The 24,964-nt window shown below is 43.5% G+C and overlaps 1 protein-coding gene across 1 annotated transcript in view; it reads right to left on the reverse strand.

Annotated features, from left to right (window-relative positions):
* Nucleotides 1-24,964, reverse strand: part of LOC119969249 (importin subunit alpha-4) — a 122,414-nt gene that overhangs the window by 63,056 nt on the left and 34,394 nt on the right. Inside the window, exons 2-6 of the mRNA XM_038802606.1 lie at nt 20,872-20,961; nt 19,581-19,610; nt 13,036-13,088; nt 4,127-4,222; nt 1,426-1,511 (exon numbers count right to left, since the gene is read on the reverse strand). Coding sequence (XP_038658534.1) covers nt 1,426-1,511; nt 4,127-4,222; nt 13,036-13,088; nt 19,581-19,610; nt 20,872-20,961 — 355 coding nt within the window. The remainder of the gene's footprint in view (nt 1-1,425; nt 1,512-4,126; nt 4,223-13,035; nt 13,089-19,580; nt 19,611-20,871; nt 20,962-24,964) is intronic.

Raw genomic sequence — 24,964 nt, forward strand, 5'->3', positions numbered from 1 at the left:
AAAGCAATATAAAGATGATTTTGAGAGGTATGGTTTTGTCAATTGCGCCAATGCAAATAAGAATGCAACCCTCATGTGCTTTATATGCAGGGAAGTACTGGCAAATGAGAGAAGTTTCAGATTTTGAGAGAAATGGTGGGTGAAAATATATTTTTTTTAAGGTTCCAAGAGTCAGTTATTAACTTACAGCTGACTCTAGGGCAGCCCGGTGGCACAGTGGTTAGCACTGCTGCCTCACAGCACCAAGGTCCCAGGTTCGATCCAGGCTCTGGGTGATTGTCGGTGTGGAGTTTGCACATTCTCCCGTGTTTGCATGGGTTTCGCCCCCATAACCCAACGGTGTACAGGGTAGGTGGATTAGTCACACTAAATAGTCCCTTAACTGGAAAAATGAATTGGGTACTCTAAATTCAAAAAATAACCGACAGCTGACTTCAAACTAAAAGACTACACTGCTGTATCTCGCCTGTGATACCACATTAAAAATGGCAGCATGGTGACAAGCACTGCTGCCTTACAGTGCCAGGGACCTGGGTTCGATTCCAGCCTTGGGTGACTGGCTGTGTGGAGTTTACACTTTCTTCTCGTGTCTGCATGGGTTTCCTCCCACAATCCAAACACGTTAGGTCGATTTGTCATGATGCAATTGCACCTTAGTATCCAGAGATGCATGGGTTAGGTGGGGTTACAGGGGATAGGGCAGGGAGTGGGTCTACGTAGGGTGCTCTTTCAGAGGATCGGTGCAGATTCAATTGAACGAATGGCCTTCTTCTGCACTGTAGGAATTCTATGTTGACTGCTGCAAGTGACTTAGATGTCTCACTGCTGTGGACATGATGGAAGTCAAATTACAAGGTCTAAATCAGGACTGCTGAAGAATTCTAAAAATTAAATGAAATAATTCCATAAACATTTATTTCTACATTTCCTGCTTAACAAAAAGAAACAAAACATTACATTTAAATATTTAGCACGGATGGCTGTACAACAGTACAGAACCGAAATTTACATTGAAATGTCTTTCTGTATTACCAATTGAAAATCTAATCACTTCTAAGACCCGTGCACTGAATTCATGTCTGAAAATTAGGGCAGCACGGTGGCGCAGTGGTAGCACTGCAGTCTCACGGCGCCAAGGTCCCAGGTTCGATCCCGGCTCTGGGTCACTGTCCGTGTGGAGTTTGCACAAAGGTGTGCAAGGTAGGTGGATTGAACACGCTAAATTGCCCCTTAATTGGAAAAAATGAATTGGGTACTCTAAATTTATTTTTAACAAAAATAAAAAAATGTCTGAAAACTGAACTCTGCTGAAAGCATTGTGCTTTCACATGTTAGAAATCAGAACTGGAAGTTACACGATCAACTCAAAAAATTATAAAATACAACTGGATTAATTTTGCCATTAGATTTGTTTTGATCACTTACTTGCTTCAACCACCGCTTGTGTTTGTGCAGAAGTTCCAGATGCTATATTAGTCAATGCCCAAGCAGCTTCAAACTGAAGGGATGGACTGTAACATCAATAAAAACACATCAGTCCACTGCAGCAAATTACAAACACCTCTAAACACTAAAGAAAATAACTATATGGTCTTAGTGATATTTTCACTGCATTAACATTTGAAAACTGCAGCAAGTAACATAATTTCTATCTGTACTTAGCTGTTACTTAATGTTACTTAATTCAACTTCCACTTTGCCTCTTTTGCTCTGCTGCAAGTGTTACCATTGCAATATTCTGCATGTGATTTGCTTTTTGGTTGAAAATATATAGTTTCAATTGAAGGACAGACAAATACTAACTCTTCTACAATTTTTTGCCCACTTGTTTTGTCAGCTTTCTTTTCAATTCTACTAATAGTCTAATTTGATTAGTTGCAGGGCAATATATGTTAACAGCCCAGCAACAGCACTAATTCAACCTCCAACACAATCCTCCCCATTCACCTTCAAGGAAATGTTGCAGTCTCTACTGAACATCCAACTCAGCACAGAAGCTGTGGGGAGGTAAAATCTTTAATCTCAACTCAGTCGCAAGGAGAATCAATTCTCAAAATGGTAATGATACCACACAACTTTAAGGTCTGAATTATTTTTTATTTAACATTCACTGGCAATGCTGGGTGCAGGTGGGACATACCAGATGGTTTCATCCGAGTGTGACACACTGATTTGAAGGCTGCATTTGCTCTGTCACCTTCGCCCTGGACCATTTGCTAGAAAGTAAGCAAATGCAGTCAAGGCACACGGACTCTCTGAAGTCACAATTTAATGCTGCATTCAGGAGTTTTAAGGATTTGGCCTAGCATGTACTCCTTTCAGTAACTAGCACACTGGCTTTGATTACATTTAAAACAAAGGCATAGCATAGAAAATATGCGAGATCTAAGGGGTCATAATGTATGCAAAAATATTGTGTAAATACATGGGCAGCATGGTGGCGCAGTGGTTCGCACGGTTGCCGCACAGCACTGAGGACCTGAGCTTAATCCCGGCCCCGGGTCACTGTCTATGTGTGTCGCACCCCCACAACCCAAAGATGGGCAGGGCAGGTGGATTGGCCACGCTAAATTGGGTACTTTAAATTTATATTTTAAAAAGTGAATGTCAACATCATATTTAGTGAGCACTTGCAGAGTACTGAGTATATGGGCAACTGCTTGATCTAAAAACTCCCAAGTACTTTTTCCCTGCATAATTAAAACAAATATTGTATCTCAGGATATTGTCATTGTCTCCTTCTTAAGCAGTTCCTCGGGATCAAGGATAGTTGCATTCACTCCAGCCCGATGGGTTCGGAGATGCCCTAACACGTCCAATGCATGACATGCAGACGTTGCTGCGTGTAGCGACTGGTTGGTGCTTGAAGGGTTGGGCAGATGAGTTCTTTGGAGGTTTGTACGCTTGCTCTGTGCCCTAGCCTCGCCTCAGCGTGGTCCTGACAGATCTCTTGATCAGTTCAGTACCTTTTCAAGTGAACATTTGCCATTTTGGTCAATCATAAGCCAGGAATGTTTGACCTTCAAGAATGCTTTGAGGACATCCTAAAGTGTTTCTACTTCTCCAGGGAGTTTCCTGCTGTGACAAAGTTCTGAAGTTCATCTACAATCCAAAACTCAGGTTCAGTACGTAGATGGCATTTGTGTGCCTTCACTCAGAAACGGAACTACAGGTCACTGTTGACTCCTTCTCCGAAACATAAAAGAAAATGGGCCTCTGCTAAACACTCAGAAAACTACGGCCCTCTTCCAACCAGCTGCCACAGCACAACACCACTTTCCATATCTTGGGAGCCTCCTCCTGACGAAGGCAGACTCTGATGATGCAATTCATTATTGCTTTCAATGTGCAGCACAGCAGTCAGCAAAACAAGGAAAAGAGTATTTGAGGACCAGGATCTTAATAAACCCATGATTATAGTCATGGTTTAAGGACATTGGAAACTATTCTTTATCAACAGTACTGGAGAAACAGATCACTGAACTGTGGATTAGCCCTTACAGCACACTCTTTCATTGAAGCACACGTCAGCTGAATTGCAATGATGGTTCACCAAATAACAGAATGTAGACGCCCTTGTGATGGGCTCTCAACCTAAGTCTGCACCTACGTCTGAATGAGAATCTTCAGAGAATGGTTTGTGGACAATCCAATCCACGACTTCCCTGCAGCTTCTTACAGCCAAGTCAATGGTGACAGAAGCATCCTGCCTGTTTGCTTGGCCAATGAACCATTTTGAATTAAGACAGAAAGTGAATAAGAAAGGAAGGAAGAGGCAGTTGACACCCCAAAATGCAAAAGAAAATACTTGGGTTCAACAATTAGTCAACATAAATATTAAAAATGCAAAGCAGAGTCACATCAAACTCTCAATCAGAATGAAGTTGAATTCTATTAATAAACAGCAACATGTATTACTAGTCAAGTTATACAGCCCATTGCAACAAAAATAACATCTCAAATATCATTGTGTTAAGTATACCTAACAGGGCAAAGTTTAATTATATTCTCAATAGACAAAACATAAAGGCCAGCAGATAATGCAGTAATCTGATGCAACACTGTGCTTTGAAAGCCTTTCACAATTCACTTATGTTAATGAAAAATAAACACTGGCAACACTTACTTGTCATCTCTTTCTAGACATCGTACCAGGACTGGTAAGATTCCAGAGTTTATTAATTCATCAATTGGAGGATTCCTATCACTTGATAGCAACTTCCTACAAGATTTTGAAGAGCAATAAAATTAGCAACATAATTGTTTTCAATAGCCTTAACACATGTACAACAAATAAAAATCTGGTAGCCATGAATTATGTAAATCGTGGAGGCACAGTTGCTTTGAATGAACCACCACTGTATCTATAGGTGAAATGATACATTGAAAACGGAATTAATTTTAATAAACTTAACCACAAACTCCATTCGTTAAAGTAGTCCATTAATTTTAATGGCAGCACCAGCAACCTACATTGATGAATTCGGTCTGGATTTTTAATGCAGTAGTGGCTAGGCACCTCTGGGGAAAGGCAAAAAACATTTTACATAACTGGAAAATAATATCCCATTCAACACATTTAATAGCCCCAGCTGAAAAGATTTATTTTAAACTTTGGATATTAGGTGGCTTAATGTGCACCTATATTTTTTTCAATGCTACTCAGCAGTTATGGAATCTCCCTTTCACACTGAATAACACTGTTCCAATTACTGTTGAACGCCCTCCATATGCCAACGTGAGGAAGGCTTCCAATATGACATCGTTCTCAACAACAGAGAAGTTGGGGCCAGCAACTACCCCGGATTTCACATTTTGATGTAACATTACAGTTGGCTGGAGTGGACTGGGATGGTATCCAGCAGAAAAGACGGTTGACCAGCAGTGGCATTGAACTACTGAAAATAGTTCAAGATTCAGAACAAAAATCTATCCAAGTGAGGAAGGAGGATTCTAGGAAGAGGATAAATTGACCATGGCTAACCAAGGAAGTTTTTTTCCCCCCAGTTAAGGGGCAATCTAACATGGTCAATCCAGCTATCCTGCACATCTTTGGGTTGTGGGGGTGAGACCCACACAGACATGGGGAGAATGTGCAAACTCCACACAGACAACGGCCCGGGGCCGAGATCACTACGCCACCATGCCACCATAGTGTTAAACTGAAGGAAAAAACATACAATCTGTCATAAGACAGATTTTGGGAATGTTTCAAAAACCAACAAAAGATGACGAAAAAATAATAGAGGGAGAAGATAAACTATGAGGGCAAACTCGTTTGTAATATAAAAATGGACAGTAAGAGCTTCTTTAATTACATAAAAAGGAAAAGAGCGGCCACAGTAAACATAGGCCCCATAGAGGGCAAGACTGGGGAAATAATAATGGGGAACCAGGAAATAGCAGAGGAGTTAAACAAATACTTTAACTTTTTTTTCTTTTCTTTTACTTTCAGCAATATTCTTTATTAATTGTTACACAACAACTGGATTGGTTCCTCACTGGGTTGCACATTGTTGCTCATAATATTTCCAAACAAATACAAAGAACAAAGAAAAGTACAGCACAGGAACAGGCCCTTCAGCCCTCCAAGTCTGTGCCGACCATGCTGCCCGTCTAAACTAAAATCTTCTGCAATTCCGGGGTCCGTATCCCTCTATTCCCATCATATTCATGTATTTGTCAAGATGCACCTTAAATGTCACTATCGTCCCTGCTTCCACCACCTCCTCCGGCAGCGAGTTCCAGGCACCCACTACCCTCTGTTTAAAAAAAAAACTTGCCTCTTGGATCTCCTCTAAACCTTGCCCCTTGCACCTTAAGCCTATGCCCCCTAGTAATTGACCCCTCTACCCTGGGAAAAGGCCTCTGACTATCCACTCTGTCTATGCCCCTCATAATCTTGTAGACCTCTATCAGGTTGCCCCTCAACCTCCGTCGTTCCAGTGAGAACAAACCGAGTTTATTCAACCTCTCCTGATAGCTAATGCCCTCCACACCCGGCAACATCCTGGTAAATCTCTTCTCCACCCTCTCTAAAGCCTCCACATCCTTCTGGTAGTGTGGCGACCAGAATTGAACATTATACTCCAAGTGTGGCCTAACTAAGGTTCTATACATGACTTGCCAATTTTTATACTCAATGCCCTGGCCAATGAAGGCAAGCATGCCATATGCCTTCTTGACTACCTTCTCCACCTGTGTTGCCCCTTTCGGTGACCTGTGAACCTGTACACCTAGATCTCTCTGACTGTCAATACTCTTGAGGGTTCTACCATTCACTGTATATTTCCTACCTGCATTAGACCTTCCAAAATGCATTACCTCACATTTATGCAGATTAAACTCCATCTGCCATCTCTCTGCCCAAGTCTCCAAACCATCTAAATCCTGCTGTATCCTCTGACAGTCCTCATCACTATCCGCAATTCCACCAACCTTTGTGTTGTCTGCAGACTTACTAATCAGACCAGTTACATTTTCCTACAAATCATTTATATAAACTATGAACAGCAAAGGTCCCAGCACTGATCCCTACGGAACACCACTAGTCACAGCCCTCCAATCAGAAAAGCACACTTCCATTGCTATTCTCTGCCTTCTATGACCTACCCAGTTCTGTATCCACCTTGCCACACACCACTAATGCTTGAAATCAATGTTTCAAGCTATCCTTAAAGATTTTGAGACACTCTTGCACTATCAGCAGGGTTAACACTAGGTAGTTTCATTGTTAAATGTTAATAGGAAGCCATGATCAGGAACTTTAACCAGAAGTGTGCGAGTACACAAAATTTCTCATATAATGCAACGTTTTTTTTAAAAACGATATTTTAGTCCAAACACATTCAACAAAATAACATAAATTCAACATCCAATCAAAGTATACAGTTTGTCCATGTTTCCCCTTGGTTCTCACACAATGCAGTCAACACCGACATGTGACTCAGTTTAAAGTGCCTCCACCTGATTCCTCATATACTTCCTCAGAGCGAGGGGCAACTGGGCCGTCACCAGTGCCCTGAGGCTAGTACCTTTACAAGACTCCTCCTCTAACCTGACCCAATCTGCCCCCTCCTGCCATTGTCTCACCTTCCCCACGTTCGCCGCCCAATAATAACGCAACAGATTCAGGGCCGTAAACCCCCTTTCCTGCCTCTGCCTTTGCAACAAAGCCCTCTTCACCCTCTGCACCTACCTTGCCCCCACAAAATTTCAACATTAGCGCATCCACCTTCCGAAAATAGGGCTTGGGGAGAAAAATCGGGACGGACTGAAACACTAAAAAGGAATCTTGGCAGCACATTCATCTTCACCACCTGCACCCTCCCTACCAATGTCAGATGCAGCACATCCAACCTTTTACGGTCCCCCTGATCTCCTCCACCAACCCAGTCAGGTTCCACCTGTGCACTGTGGCCCACTCATGCATTGCCTGGATCCCAAGGTACAGAAATCATTCCCATGTCACCTTAAAAGGCAGTGCCCCCAGGTCGTCCCCCCCCCCCCCCCCCCCAGGTCGTTCCCCCCCCCGCCCCCCCCCCCCAAGGTCGTTTCCCCCCCCCCCCCCCCCCAACAGCAGTCACCAGAAACACCTCACTTTTCTCTACATTCAATTTATAACCCGGAAAAGCCCCAAATCTCTCCAGTACACCCATGATTCTGGCACATGCTTTCCAACATGAACAACACATCATCAGTGTACGACACCCAGTGCTCCCTGCCCCCCTCACAATTCCCCGCCACTCAACCAAGGCCTGAAGTACCAATACCAAGGGCTCATCACCAACACAAATAACTGAGGACAGTGGGCACCCTTGCCTCGTTCCCCTTTTCAACCCAAAATACCCCAGGTTCGTCGCATTCCTTCACACACTTGCCATGAGGGACGCATACAACAACTGGACCCATGCCGCAAACCTCAGACCAAACTGAAACCTCCACAGAAGCTCAAACTGATACCGCCACGCTACCCGATCAAGCCTTCTCTGCATCCATTGACACAATCACCTCCGGCATTCGCCATCCTGACGGGGGTCATAACTACATTCAGCAACCTCCTAATATTACTAGAGAGCTGCCTCCCCTTTGCAAAACCCGTTTGGTCCGCCAAACCACCTCCGGCAGACACCCAAGCTTCTTGCCAATACCTTTGCCAGTACTGTCATGCCCGTATTTAGCAGCGTGGTGGGTCTATAGGACCCACACTCCAATGGATCCTTCCGCTTTTTTCAGTATCTGCGAAATTGATGCCTGCGCTAACCGCTGGCAACTCCCCCTTTTCCAAGGCTTCACTAAACATGTCGAAAAGGTAGGAGGGTCCAACCCAGTCAAGAACTGCTTACAGCATTCCCCAGGAAAGCTCCCTGACCCTAGCACCTTCCCCGACTGCATTATGCCAATACACTCCATCACCTCCTTTAGCCCTAATGGCTCCTCCAGTGCCTGCCTCTTCCCCTCCAGCTCCCGGAAATCCAGTCCGTTCAAAAACCGTCCCTGCCTGTCACCGCAGCTGGTGGGGCAGCATTCGACTCGCCTTTTCTGCATATTCATACTGCATCCCCCTCGCCCACCCCAGCTGACCGACTGCCCTACCCGTCGTCAGCCGGTCAAACTGTCCCTGCAACTTCTTTCTTTCCTCCAACAACTCCTTCATGGTGGCTCCAGAATACCTCCTATCCACCTCTACTATCTCTTCAACAGTCACCGATGATCCTCCCTCCTCATCCTATGCTTATGGGCCTTGAACAAATAATTTCCCAGGACCACCGCTTTCAAGGCCTGCCAAAACATGGCTGCCGTATATCCCCATTCTGACTGAGCTCAACTATTTCTCAATTGCCACCATCACCTTCCCACAGAACTCGTCAGCCAAAAGTCCCAGATCCAATCACTAACCCGGCCTTGGTGCCTGTTGCAAAAGAAGTCTCACGTCTATAAAGTGAGCGTTGTCCAAAATCACTAATGCACCATATTCCGCCCCTTCCACCCCCATCAGCACAGCGCGGCTCACCACAAAATAGTCAATCCTGGAATAAATGCTATAGATCTGTGAGAAGAAGGAACACTCCCTCTCTCCCGGGTGCCCAAACATCCACGGATCCACCAAACCCATCTTCTTCATGAACCCTCCCAGCTCTCGCTCCAGTCGCAACCTCCCCATCGACTTAAGGCTCGGCCTATCCACCATCAGCTCCAATACACAATTTGAAATGCCTCCCCATAATCAGCTGGAGAGTCCACGTCCTGACCCCTGTAAACCCCATTTTTGTGCTCAACCCCTCTCGACTTCGAGTCATACCCCAAGTGGAACACTTGCCCCACCCACTCTTTCTTCAACCTGATCTGATATTTCACCCAGAGATGCTTCTCCAGCAAGAAAATCACCTCTGTTCTCCAACTCTTCAAGTGCGCAAACTCCTGGGGCCATTTAACCGGCCCATTTAGCCTGCAAACATTCCATGTCACGATTCTCACCGGAGGCTTCTGCCTCCACTCTAGAGTCCTCCACCATCACCCTTAGGCTCCGTTGCCTCTATCCTCACTCTGAATTGGGCCACCCCGTCCATGACTAAACTCATCCTCCACGTCACCTCCCCCCTCTCCACCGCCACCCCCCCCAATTCACCTCAGTTCACTAACATTCCTTGCTAGTGTGGTGACTCCCATCCAAAGACCCCCCAAAAGCCCACCATTCCTCCCCCCCCCCCCCGCCCCCCATCTGACCCCACCCACCCCTTCTCTCCAAACCTCATCCCCGGCTCTTCCCCCCATACCCACACCCAACCGAAACATGAAACCTTATCCCAACATGGCTCCCTACAGAGCATTCATGAACCATCCCATCCCGACCCACATCAATCCCTCATGCACGGCACAGAGCATAACCAACATGGTGCGTTACAACTAAACATTAGATTTTTTTTAAATTCACCCCGGGGGGCTGCAACCACCCATCCCCCCACCCCCAGTCAAACAGAAACAGATAATCTTTCAGAGAGAAAACACACCCAAGATCTTCATTCAACCCTCCCTAAGCTTATATTCCTTAATGCCTAAGGAATATATTCCTTATTCCTAGCACAGTGGTTAGCACTGTTGCTTTACAGCTCCAGGGTCCCACATTCGATTCCCGGCTTAGGTCACTGTCTGTGCGGAATCTGCACGTTCTCCCTGTGTCAGCGTTGGTTTCCTCCAGGTGCTCCGGTTTCCTCCCACAGGTCCCGAAAGACATGCTGTTCGGTGATTGGACATTCTGAATTTTCCCTTTGTGTATCTGAACAGGCGGCGGAACGTGACGACTAGGGAATTTTCACAGTAATTTCATTGCAGTGTTAATTTAAGCCGACTTGTGATAATAATAAAGATTATTATTAATTCGCCTCCTCCAGCATCCCAAAGTAATATTCCCAGTTCTCAAAAGTTACCCGAAGTCTGTCCGGATTCAGCATTCCAAACTGAATCTGACACTGATACAACACTGCTTTGGCCTTGTTGAACCCCGGCCGTCCCCAGGCCAGCTCTGCTCCAATGTCCTGGTCCTCCACCTTTGTTCGCAACATCGTCTCCAGTCCCCCAGGGTCATCATCTCCACCTCCAACAGCACAACCCGATCACTCTGGTCAGACACCAAACACCTTCTCCACCTCCTGGATCGTCACCCCTTCCACCTCCAGGCTCTTCTCCACCAGTTCCAGAGTTCAGCGAAGAGGTGCCACTGCCGCCTCAATCACCTTTGAGCAGTCATTCTGCATTTCCTTACACTGCTGCCTAAATTTGTTCTGAATGAAGCTCATCAACTGCTCCATTTGAAGCTTTCCAGTCGATGACGACCCTTCCCCCTCCGCCATTTTCATAACTGATGCTGTGCCACAAGTCTCCTCTAACTCTTTAGCCAGGGCTCTCACTGTCTTCTGATGTGTTAAGGGGCTCTTCAGGGGGGTTTGTGACCGTGTTTAAGGGGCTGTTCGGTGCGGCAAAGGGGAGTGATAAAGGGGAAAAAATCGGAACAAACTGTATAGTTGATTGTGGGAAAGTAAGTTTCCTGGGGTGTTTGCTCTGTAGCCATCTAAGTTGGCCACCTGCAAAGGACCATGGGAATTATGGCCAACCCAGGACTCAGACAGATACACAGCCTGTGTGTATCTAAAACACAGGTAACCAGACTTGATCGAATCCCCCGCTCGTTTGCATTTTAATGACCTATTTTCCCAGGACAACAGAACTCCAATCAAGTAACCGGTACAGCCACAGACTGAGCGGCGCCACTTCCCTTACTCAGAAAGCACAACTGCCAAGGTCAATGACCGCTAAGGACCCGCCCAACTACCAAGGCACCCGCCCTTTATTGGCTGAAATCGAAGACAGTGATCAGAGCCCTGTCAAACTATTGGGTCCAAGGTTAAGGACCGCCCCAAAGCGTGCAAAATCCCAGAGGGATAAAAGAGGACACAGCCATGTGTTCTGTCTCTTTTGGATCCGGCCTGTGCCAACCCAATTGTAGCAGGAACAGACAGCCAAGTTCAAGACCAACGATCGCTACCTGACGGATGAGCCCAGCAGAGAGAGCCACTTTCTTCGAACCAGTCAAGGGAAATCCAGATAAAGGCCTTATCCATTTGCACAGTGCCGGTCTCCCTGAAGTTAAGTACAGGTTATTGCAGCTGATAGGTGTAGTTTAACTCGTAGTAGATATTGTGTTTGCATGTCGAGGTAACTCTTGTGTATGTAAATAAACCATATTTTGAACTAACTAACTGGTTGTGAGGTCATTTAATCGATATAGGGAAGGCTTGTGGTTCATTAAGATAAATAGAAATGCCCACAGTATTGGCGACGTTGTTGGGACAACTTGCTGTAACCTGTTTTGATAAATGTTTGTAATAAAATACATTTTTTTTTTAAACTTCCTTCATTTTAGTCCTTCATTGCCAGAGGGAGGGAGTTTAAGACTAGGGAGGTTATGCTGCAACTGTATAAGGTGTTAGTGAGGCCACACCTGGAGTACTGTGTTCAGTTTTGGTCTCCTTACCTGAGAAAGGGTGCGCAAAGGAGATTCACTAGGTTAATCCCAGAGTTGAGGGGGTTGGATTACGAGGAGAGGTTAAGTAGTCTGGGACTGTACTCGTTGAAATTTAGAAGGATGCAGGGGGATCTTATAGAAACATATAAAATTATGAAGGGAATAGATAGGATAGATGCGGGGAGGTTGTTTCCACTGGCGGGTGAAAGCAAAACTAGGGGGCAGAGCCTCAAAATAAGGGCAAGTAGATTTAGGAGTGAGCTCAGGTGGAACTTCTTCACCCAAAGAGTTGTGAGTCTATGGAATACCCTGCCCAGTGAAGCAGTTAAGGCTCCTTCATTAAATGTTTTTAAGATAAAGATGGATAGCTTTTTGAAGAATAAAGGGTTATGGTGATCGGGCGGGAAAGTGGAGCCAAGTCCATAAATGATCAGCCATGATCTCATTGAATGGAGGAACAGGCTCGAAGGGCCAGATGGCCTACTCCTGCTCCTAGTTCTTTATGTTCTTATGTACTTTCAGCTATTCAGAACCAATGCACCAGAATTCTCTTCCTGAACCTTTCCACCTATCTCTCCTCCTAAAACTGAACTCTTTGACCAAGTTCTTGGTCACATCCCTAACATTTAATTATTTATTGCAGCATTCTGCTTACTATTCTGTGAACTGTCTTGGGACACTTTTCTATACTGAATGCACTATATAAACACAATTGTTAAAATCTAAAAGTGCAGATCCTGATTTTCCTCTGTAAAAAGAGCATCAAGACATAGGCTGATAGAAGATCTATCTGTTTGTTGTTTAGCTTAACATTCAGATACTGAAACCCAAATTTTACCCATTTGACATGAAAAATTCACTGTACAGTTCTGCATTTTATGTTCATAGCTGATGTAAAATACCTATTCAAGATATAATTACGGTGACAAAGAATTGAACTAACACGAGTACCATTTCAGTGCAAACATATAATCCTATATATTTAACAGTTAATATCCAATAAATCACCTCACCTTGCAGCCTGAACAGCACTGAGTTGAATGACAGGGTTTTCATTAGTTGCATTCTGCAATTATAAAGAATGGAGAAAAATGAAGCAAACTGGTTATCTTCTACAGCAGTCAAAAATCAACATTTTATAACCTCAGGTTGTTTATGTATTTTTACAGCTGGCCTTAATGTATTATGAACTTATAACTGAGTCAGAAAGTTACCAGTGTTAAGTCCCACTCTTGGGATGTTAAGCCAAGGTACTGACTACTCTCTCAGGTAGCCACAGAAGATCCCATGGTACTATTTTGAAGAGCAGCAGCGGAGGGGGTCCTCAAGTGTCCTGATTAATACTTATGCCTCAATCAACACCACGAAAAACTGATCATCTGATCATTATCACATTGCTGTGTGAAAATTGGCGATTACAACAGTGACCGTACTTGGCTGTAAATTACTTTGGGACTTTCTCAAGTCATGACAGACACTACATAAATACAAGCTTTTCTTTCTTATAGAGTGAAAAACTTACACTGACCTATAGCTCATCACACCACTGCACATCACAACACGCTCCCATTCAATGGAATGCTATTGAACTGCAGTCATTATTGTTATGTAAGGACCATTACTGCAATGCAGAGAACATGGTAGCAAATTGTGCACAACAAACTCCTACAAACAGTGATAATTACCAGATCATCTGTTTTTGTGATGTTGATTGATGGGTATTGATCAGGGCATCGCGTAACCCTGCTCTTCTTCTTTCAAAATTGGGATTTTTCTTACATCCACTTGAGGGGTCAGCTGGGGCCTCTATTTTACATCTCATCCGAAAGATGGCAGCTCCAACAGTGCAGCACTTCCTCAGTACTGCATTGGAGTGTCAACCTTGTTTCTTGTGTGTGAGGCATTGTGGAGTAAAGTATCTTAATGGACTATAAAGTCCTTCAAGTAAGCGTGCTGCTTTTTGTTTTTCGGGAAGTTGGTACCCAAAGCAGTAACAATAATATGTGGGAACTGACATTAAGCAATCGTGTTACCAACAGTCTATTTAAACATTAGTTGAGGAGGGGGAACTAAATTAATCTTGACTATGAAAATAGAACATGGTGCTATTCGCCCGAGTTAAAAGTGTGGGCAAGGGTAGCCTGGTGGTGCAGTGGTTAGCACTAGGCTTGATCCCGGACCCGGGTCATTGCCAGTGTGGAGTTTGCACATTTTCCCCGTCTGCATGGGTCTCACCACCATAACCTAAAGATGATCAGGGTAGGTAGCTGGGCCACGCTAAAATTGCCCCTTAATTTAAAAAAAAGAATAATTGGGTGCTTTAAATTTATCTTTTAAAAAAGTGTGGGCAAAGCACACGGAAGTTTGAAATGTCAAGAATTATATGGCATATTTGGGGTCAGGCACTGAAATCACCACGGGCATACATTAACAAAGAAGCCTGAAAAATATTGGGATCAAAGACACAAGTGGAGGGGAGATGGCAACTGGAGGTTTTTGAGGGGAGGACAGTCTTCTCACTATTGAAAGACGGACAAGATGCTGAGCTAACTTTTGTTGTTTGCTTACAGGAGCTTTTAAATTATTTCCTAGTGGTTACATTTGATAATTTTATTTTTTGAATTGTAATAAAGCAGTGATAAGGAACCAATGTATGAATTTAGAAGAGACTTGGCACATATCTGAAGATTTTCCTAAGATGGCAAAGTACTTAAATATTGCTGGGAAGTGTGGAGTTTGCACATTCTCCCCGTATCTGCGTGGGCCTCATCCCCACAACCCAAAGATGAGCAGGACAGGTGGATTGGCCACACTAAATTGCCTCTTAATTGGTAAAAAAAAATAATTGGGTACTCTTTAATTAAAAAAATTATCTCTGGGAAACTTGAGCCAGTGAGAATGCTCTGAATCCTATGGACTTGCCAAAGAACATTCCAAACTCTTGTATGGCTTGCAGGTATTACTGATGGAATGCAAAGTAAGCATTGTTTCAAAATGCTGTTGATTTTTTCATGAGCACGCCCCCTCCTTTAAGAGAAGGTTCCCAATCAGAGTTTAAGTTACAACAATCTGAGCTCTGACAAAAGTCAACCAAAGCTTGTTGCGCACATTGAAATTGGCCGGTACGATGTTGTGGGCATCACGAGACAAGGCTGCAAGGGAATCAGGGCTGGGAACTAAATATATAAGAATATGTGTCCTATTGAAAGGATAGCCAGATGGGCAAAGGGGGCAGGTTTGCATTGTTTGTAAGGAATGAAGTTAAATCGATAGCAAGGAACGATATAGGATCAGAAGGCATAGAATCTGTGGGTAGAGTTGAGGAATCACAAAGTTAAAAAGACCCTGATGGGAGTTATGTACAAGCCCCCGAGCAGTAGTTAGGATGTGGGGCAAAAAATAAATCAGGGGATAGAAAAGGCATGTAAAAAACACAATATCACAATAATCATGGGGACTTCAATATTCAGGTAGACTGGGAAAAATCAAGTTGGTGGTGGATCCCAAGAAAAGGAATTTGTGGAATGTCTAAAATATGTTTTTTTGGAGCAGCTTGTGACAGACTTGATTAGAGAACTTAAGGTGAAGGAACCCTTAGGGAGCAGTGACCACAATATGATAGTATTTACCCTGCAGTTTGAGGGGAAGAAGCTGAAATCAGATGTAACAGTATTACAATTAAATAAGGGTATGAGGAAGGAGCTAGCCAGAGTTGATTGGAAAAGGAGCCTAACAGGGAAGACAGTGGAACAGCAATAGCAGAAGTTTTGGGGGGTTATTCTGGAGGCACAACAGAAATTCATCCCAAGGAGGAGGAAACATGTTAAGGGGAGGACAAGGCATCCATGGCTGAGGAGGGAAGTTAACGACAGCATAAAAGCAAAAGAAAAAGCAAACAAAGCGGCCAGGACTAGTGGCAAGCCAGAGGATTGGGAATACTTTAAAAGCGAGCAGAGGACAACGAAAAAAGCAATAAGGGGAGAGAAGATGAAATATGAGTGCAAGCTCGTTAGTAATATAAAAAAAGATAGGAAGAGTTTTTTTCAACATATAAAAGTAAGAGAGGGGCAAAAATAGGCATTGGACCACTGGAAAATGTGGCTGGATAAGTAATAATAGGAAACAAAGAAATGGCAGAGGAACTGAATAGTTACTTTGCATCAGTCTTCACGGTGGAAGACACCAGTGGGATGCCAGAGCTCCAGGAGAATCAGGGGGCAGAAGTGAGTAAGGAGGATGGTCTGGGGAAACTGAAAGGTCTGACGGTGGATAAATCACCTGGACCGGATGGACTACACCCATGGGTTCTAAAAGAGATAGCTGAGGAGATTGTGGAGGCATAGGTGGTGAACTTTCAGGAATCACTGGAGGGAGAAAGGGTCCCAGAGGACTGGAAAGTGGCTAATGTAACACTGCTGTTTAAGAAGGGAAGGAGGCAGAAGATGGAAAATTACAGGAAAGTTAGCCTGACCTGTAAGATTTTAGAGATTATTAAAGGTGAGATCGCGGATTACTTGGAAGTGTATGATAAAATAGCACGGCTTCGTCAAAGGGGGGTCATGTCTGACAAATCTGCTAGAGTTCTTTGAGGAGGTAACAAGGAAGTTAGACAAAGAAGAACCAGTGGACGTGATTTATTTAGATTTCCAGAAGGCCTTTGACAAGGTGGTGCAAATGAGACTGTTAAATAAGTTAAGAGCCTATGGTTTTCAGAGTAAGATCCTGGCATGGATAGAGGATTGACTGACTGGCAGAACGCAGAGAGTGGGGATAAAGGGGTCTTTTTCAGGATGGCAGCCAGTGACTAGTGGTGCATCCGAGAGGTCTGTGCTGGGACCACAACTTTTCACAATATACGTTAATGATCTGGAAGTAGGAACTGAGGGCACTGTTGCTACATTTGCAGATGATTCAAAGATCTGTAGAGGGACAGGTAGTATTGAGGAAGCAGGGTGGCTGCAGAAGGACTTGGACAGGCTAGGAGAGTGGGCAAAGAAATGGCAGATGGAACACAATGTGGAAAAGTGTACGGTTATGGACTTTGGAAGGAGGAATGGAGGCATAGACTATTTTCTAAATGGGAAAATGCTCAGGAAATCAGAAGCAAAAAGGGACTTGGAAGTCCTTGTTCACAATTAAGGTTAACGTGCAGGTTCAGTCAGCAGTTAGGAAAACAAATGCAATGTTAGCAATCATGTTGAGAGGGCTAGAATACAAGACCAGGGATGTACTTCTGAGGCTGTATAAGGCTCTGGTCAGACCCCATTTGGAGTACTGTGAACAGTTTTGGGTCCCCTATCTAAGGAAGGATGTGCTGGCCTTGGAAAGGGTCCAGAGGAGGTTCACAAGAATGATCCCTAGAATGAAGAGATTATCGTATGAGAAACGGTTGAGGACTATGGGTCTGTACTCATTGGGAGTTTAGAAGGATGAGGGGGGATCTTATTGAAACTTACGGGATACTGCGAGGTGAGGATAGAATGGACGTGGAGAGGATGTTTCCATATCGGAAAAACTAGAACCAGAGGACATAATCTCAGACTAAAGGGATGATCCTTTAAAACGGAGATGAGGAGCAATTTCTTCAACCAGGGGGTGGTGAATCTGTGGAACTCTTTGCCGCAGAAGGCTGTGGAGGCCAAATCACTGAGTGTCTTTAAGACAGAGATAGATAGGTTCTCGATTAGTAAGAGGATATGGGGTTATGGGGAGACGGCAGGAGAATGGGGATGAGAAACATATCAGTTATGATTGAATGGCGGAGCAGACTCGATGGGCTGAGTGACCAAATTGAGCTCCTATGTCTTATGGTCTTCCATTCCATTAATAGACAACTGAAACAGTTGTATCAGTTTTATTGCCCCTTTCACAATCGCTCCACTGTGCAGCACCATCCAGTGAGTGATCAGGCCACACGGCTGTCCCACCTAATGAGATTAGGATGCTCACTGATGCTCCAGGCTGTTTTGCAAAATTCTTTGACCCTCTGATCGAGAGTTCCCTGCTTCGCAGATACTGGCCCAAATATTGTCTTTGTGTTCACCTGTACAATCCAGGCCCAACTTGGATTAAACAGGACCTTTTAACCTCCTACATGCTGTAACATTTCCTCAAACATAAGTAAATTACCTCAATAGAATATCTGATGCACGCTATTATTGAATTTCAAAATTCGCTGTCAAGGGTGTTTATTTTTGCAATCATGTTACTGAATTATACTGCCTCAAGGCTGTAATCCATAGTTTACTGTTCACAAAACATGCATGCAGGGATGAAAACTGTTTTGTTGAAGTCACCATGGACAGGACTAAAATTGGATTTCAGAAATACAGGCAAGAATCTAATTACAACGAGCCAAAACTGACCAGGCGAGGCAGCAAGGATTCCATGTCCTCAGATTTTAAGGCTGGTGCTGAAATCAATCCAAATGTATTTTAAACTACTGTAAATTGAGCAAAACCAATTAGTTACCAGGGTCAAAAGGAGTGCGAAGGAGGGCATTCTGACATATCACAGTCACTAGCCATATAGTGTGTTCAGTTAAGTATTGCAGTGTTTTGGGCAGCACGGTGGCACAGTGGTTAGTATTGCTGCCTCACAGCGCCGAGGTCCCAAGTTCGATCCTAGCTCTGGGTCACTGTCCGTGTGGAGTCTGCACATTTTCCCCGTGTTTCCGTGGATTTCGCCCCCATAACCCAAAGATGTGCAGGGTAGGTGGATTGGTCATGCAAAACTGACCCTTAATTGGAAAAAATGAATTGGGCACTCTAAATTTTTTTCCAAAAAGTATTGCAGTACTAATCACTTTTATAGCTAAACTGAAAGCATCAACTCTTCATGGTGAGAACAGTCACCTGGTGTGAAGAAATGGCACTGATGGAGAATGTCTGCGCCATTTTAATCGCACGAAGAAAATGCTCCAGGTCAAGGCCAAACAAATGCATGACTCAGAATTGCTATTACGGGGGCAACACAGTAGCGCAGTGGTTAGCATTGCTGCCTCACAGCGCCGAGGTCCCAGGTTCAATCCCGGCTCTGGGTCACTGTCCATGTGGAGATTGCACATTCTCCCCGTGTTTGCGCGGGTTTCTCCCCCACAACCCAAAGAGGTGCAGGGCAGGTGAATTGGCCACTCAAATTGCCCCTTAATTGGAAAAAATGAATTGGATACCCTAAATTTATATAAAAAAAGAGAATTGCTATTACACCTCTGGGTACATAAATTACAAAAAGAATGTAGCAATATCAGAATCGTGCAAACAATCTTCTTCTGGGGTCAGATATTAGGCTTTTAATTACCCAAACTTTCTTCTCACTGTTTGCAAAAGCTAACTGAGTCACTCTGATACCTGTCTTGCGATTATTCCAAGTATTGACGATGCGGAGTGTAATTTGTTCCATACTACGGAACAAACAACATTCAGAGTATCTTCTTTTATAGTCACAGTGCAATATAAAAATAAATGTATCTATTGTCAAGGAAACAGTTTAAAGAGTCAAGTTGGAAAACAGCAGCACATTTCTAGGCTTCAAGTATTTCAGTTAACAGTTTTCTTACCTGAAGAATAGCATCCAAGGTTATATTTTGCTAGAAAGAAAGAAACAAAATTAGATGGCAATTGTTTTACATTATAATTTTAAAGTGCGCAAGAATAATTTGCTGTATCTCACTGTTGCATCCACATATCACTGATTTATTTTCTATTTCTATGGCCTAACAATGGCAATTCCTGGCAGCTTGCGATCTTTATTCCCCCCCCCCCCCCCCCCCCACCCACCCCACCCCAAACACATAATTCCAGTGTTCTGAAAGCTATACTGAATGCTAAGACTTTATTGTGGCAAATGAACATAAATTTTTTACTCAACATTTATGCTAACCCATCAGTGTTCATTACAGAAATAAAATTGATGAACCATATATCATGGGAAATGTTTTCTTTAAGACAGCCAGTTTAAAGGAAATCTACCTTTTACGACATTTATGTTTCCAACAACATTGTTATCAATCAACAACCAAATTCAACTGCTCCAATTTATCCGTTATTTTTATAAATGAAAATCCAAATCAATTAGGTTGGACAAAATGGTAGCTTTTTCTTTTAAAATAATGAATGATATTTAAATAATAATATAGCAATTTACTCTGTCTAGCTTAATTGATACACATTTTAATAGATTTTTAGTTCTTGCTTGAGTATTATAAAAGTACTTAAATCTTGCCATCTTTGCAGAGTGAAAGCTTAATTATAAATTCCTTAGTTTTCATTTCCTGCCTTCCCACCTTTAACCTTTGTTGTTTTGCAACAAAAGGGTACAAGCAAGATTTACAAAATCAAATCATGTAAATGCCCGAATCTTTCAGAATCAATACAATGCAACAGTACAGGTGCATAGGTTCAGACCTCCTGCTTGTGTATAGTTCAGTAAAAGTAACTGTAACAAATGCATTGTTATTTAACCAGTGGTTGATCAACAAAATTACATTTGATAAGGTAATTACTAAAAAAACTATTACACCACAAAATCACAATATAAATGTTTTTTTTAAAGAAAACCAGCAGAGTTTCCAATTCTTCAACAGAAGGTTCATTTTGTTTTTAATACAGAATAGTTTATATATCACTTTGCACTTGGGTTTCAATATGCAAACTTCACAAGATGTCTTTTCTGAAACGTTAACTATAAAACTATCAGTGGCGACCACTGGATGCTAACACTAGCTCTGATTTACATTAATCTTAAAATAAGGAGCTATTTGTAAGTATGTACTTTGCACATGAAATGTAAGTGGCAAATTTAATGCTAATACATATTATCCATATAATGACATTAAGGAAATCACTTACGGCTTTGAAATCTCCATCCACATCAGAATCTTCTAAACTTTCCTCCTGCGGCACATTTCTTTTCTTGAGTAGATGTTCGTCTCTCTTGTTCTGTAAGCAACAAATAATCAGTTGAAAGGGAATATGTAGAAATTATGTCACTTATGTGCGATTGTATATATTCGTATTTGCACTTGTTGCTATGTTACATTTTTTTCCTTTGGACCCAAAGCGAAGAATTACTGAAACAACTACACGATGACATCAATAGGCTCCATCCCGCCACCAGACATACCATGGACCAATCTCCAGAATCGGTTGCATTCTTGGACACACTCATCTCTATCAAGAACGGTCACCTCAGCAATTCGCTTTACCGCAAGCCCACGGATAACCTCATGATGCTCCACCTCTCCAGCTTCCACCCTAAACACATGAAGGAAGCCATCCCCTATGGACAAGCCCTCCATATACACAGGATCTACGCAGACGAGGAGGAACGCAACAGACACTGAAAGACGCCCTCATTAGAACGGGAAATGGCGCTCGACTCATCGATCGATAGTTCCAACACACCACAGCAAAAAACCGCACCGACCTCTTCAGAAGGCAAATACGAGACACAACCGACAGAGTACCCTTCGTCGTCCAGTACTTCCCTTGAGCGGAGAAACTATGACATGGTCTTCAGTCTTCGTGTCATCGATGAAGACGAACACCGTGCCAAATTCATCCCCACACCCCCCACTACTTGCCTTCAAACAACCTCGCAACCTCAAACAGACCATTGTTTGCAGCAAACTACACAGCCTTCAGAAGAATAGTGACCACGACACCACACAACCCTGCCATGGCAACCTCTGCAAGACGTGTCACATCATCGACATGGGTAGCACGTGAGAACACCACCTACCAGGTACACAGTGCATAATCGTATGACTCGGCCAACATTGTCTACCTCATACGCTGCAGGAATGGATGTCCCGAGGCGTGGTACATTGGCGAGACCATGCAGACACTGCAACAACGGACATCGTGTGACAATCGCCAGGCAGGAATGTTCCCTTCCAGTCGGGGAAGTCAAGGGCATTCAGCCTCTGATCTTCGGGTAAGCGTTCTCCAAGGCGGCCTTCAGGACATGCGACAACGCAGAATCGCTGAGCAGAAACTGATAGTCAAGTTCCACACGTACGCATAAGTACGGCCTCAACTGGGACCTTGGATTCATGTCACACTACATTCACCCTCCACCATCTGGGCTGGGCTTGCAAAATCCTACCAACTGTCCTGGCTTGAGACAATTCACACCCCTTTAACCTGTGATTATCCCTCTCTCCAGTCGCACCGTCTGGACCTGTAAAGATTTAATTATCTGCAAAAACCCTCATTCGAAGTATCATCTTGCATCATTGACTTTGTCTATATATGTATTTATGGAACCCACCTCATTCACCTGAGGAGCTGCGCTCCGAAAGCTAGTGTTTCAAAACAAACCTGGTGGACTTTAAGCTAGTGTTGTAAGACTTCTTACTGTGCCAAGCCCAGTCCAACGCCTGCATCTCCACATTATGTCACATGGGCATACAAAGTGCCTAGACACAATGGATAAGCTACTTTTAAAACCAAAATATCAATCACATAATTACACAAAGATGAAATCAAAATCAAACCCGACATGTTTTAAGGGCAATTTTCTTCTTGTTATCATGAAAAGTTGGTAGAAGTGGAACTCCAATGGTTTAAACAAAACATAGTTTTGGTACTAAACAATGTAATTTTTGACATGGAATAGAAGGATATAGGGTATTGTCAAAGCTTAGCAACACATCTTCAAACATACAAGCCAGTATTTCCAGGGTTCAAGTCACTTTGACTCCAATTTCACCAATTACAATAAGTTCCATCAACCAAGTTCCAGCATGACCTCAGTGGTAGCACTCATCTACAAATGTGAAGGTCATGGGCTCAAAGCTCGAAAACTAATAATAACTTATTGTCACAAGTAGGCTTCAATGAAGTTACTGTGAAAAGCCCCTAGTCGCCACATTCCAGCGCCTGTTCAGGGAGGCCGGTACGGGAATTGAACCTGCGCTGCTGGTCTTGTTCTGCATTACAAGCCAACTGCTTAGCAGACTATGCTAAATCAGCCCCAAGGACTTTAGTTTACAATCTAAACTGACTTCAGTGCAGCACTGAAGGCTATTGCATGCCAGAGGTGCTACCTGGCAACAGACATTAAACCAAAGACTCATCTGCATGCTCAGTCAAAATGGGAGTCTTTAAAGGAGATTTTTCTTTTTCAGACAATGCAATGAAATGAAAATCGCTTATTGTCACAAGTAGGCTTCAAATGAAGTTACTGTGAAACGCCCCTAGTTACCACATTCCGGCGCCTGTTCGGGGAGGCTGGTACGGGAATTGAACCGTGCTGCTGGCCTGCCTTGGTCTGCTTTCAAAGCCAGCGATTTAGCCCTGTGCTAAGGCTCATCATGGAAACAAATCAATGACAAGAAATGTGTTTCATCAATATTTCCAAATTACACTGGAATTGGTACACCTTAATGGGTTCGAAAGTAGCAACAATTGACTTCCACATCTCAGTCAAAAGGGAGCAGAGCCTACCACATGGCTGGGAGGATCTTGCCAGCATTGCCAATCTGCCCCCAATTGGGCACATGACAATTCAAATTGGCTACCTGACAATAGCAGGAGGTAGCCACTGTCTTTGATGACCTGTCACCAGAAGGATTGCTCAGAGGCTGGAACCCACTGACCCAACACCCTCATATCTAAATTTCCTCCTGGTTTCAGGGATGAGGAAATTCAGCTATGTAGGTAGCCTGGGGAATTTGGGGCTGTTTTCCTTGGAGAAGAGAAGGCCGATAGGAAATTTAGAATCATAGAATCCCTACAGTGTAGAAGGAGGCTATTTGGCCCATCAGGTCTATACTAAACCTCCAAAAGAGCACCCTACCTTGGTCCACTCCCCATCCCATTCTCGTAAGCCCACCTAACCTTTGGACACGAAGGGGCAATTGATCATGACCAATTCACCTAACCTGCACATCATTGGACTGTGGGAAGAAACCTGAGCGCCTGGAGGAAACCCAGGCAGAGAGGGGGAGAAGGTGCAATCTCCACACAGTCACCCAAGGTCGGAAATGAAACCGGGTCCCTTCCGCTGTGAGGTAGCAGTGCTAACTGTGCCGCCCACTTGATGGAAGTATTCGATATCATGAGGGGTTTGAATAGAGTAGATAGGGAGAAACTGTTCTCATTGGTGAAAGGATCAAGAAGAGGGTAGAGACTTAAAGTAACTGGCAACTGAAGCAATGGCAACATGAGAAAAAACTTCATACAGCAAGTGGTTAGGGTCGGCAATGGACTTCTTGAGAGTGCAGTGGAGTACATGCGCCGATACGGTCTGGGGGTGTCACAGTTATTATGGGTTATTTTGTTGCATTTCATTGTTTGTCGTTATGTTTTATATTTTCTGTAAAAAATTCCAATAAAAATTATATTAAAAAAAAGAGAGCGCAGTGGAGGCAGGTTCAATCAAAGCATTCATGAGGGAATGGCTCTCTGTGAAATGCTCCCTCAGAGAGTCAGCAAAGACACAACAGTTAAATGATCTCCTTCGGTGCTGTAATCATTCATTCTGTGATTCTCCAATTCCACAAGCAAGCCTGCCTGGACTGTATTCGGAAGATTCTACCCAAAATGTTCAGTATAGTTAGCTGTCTCCATTTAAGTTTATTAAGTGGCATCAAACACTTCTGCAGCGACTTGTGTAAAGTAGAAAGGATGCAAGAAGATTCCTGAAACGTACAGGCCAGTCAGTTTAACATCAGTGGTGGAGAAGGTTTTCGGAATAATAAACAAGGAAACCAACAGGCACGTGACAAAACTTGAATTATTCAAGGATAGCCAATCAAGTTTAATTAATCTAACTGAACGTTTTCATAAAGTAACACAGAAGGTGGATGAAGGAATTGCAATGGAAATTGCCGATAGATTTTGAGAAAATGCTTGACTGAATACCACATAAAAGGCTGGCTAATAAAGTTGTAGCTCATGGACTAGGAAGGTCAGTGTGAGTTTGGATTTTAAAAAA

The sequence above is a fragment of the Scyliorhinus canicula genome, chromosome 7, assembly GCF_902713615.1.
Source record: "Scyliorhinus canicula chromosome 7, sScyCan1.1, whole genome shotgun sequence".
Classification (NCBI taxonomy): domain Eukaryota; kingdom Metazoa; phylum Chordata; class Chondrichthyes; order Carcharhiniformes; family Scyliorhinidae; genus Scyliorhinus; species Scyliorhinus canicula.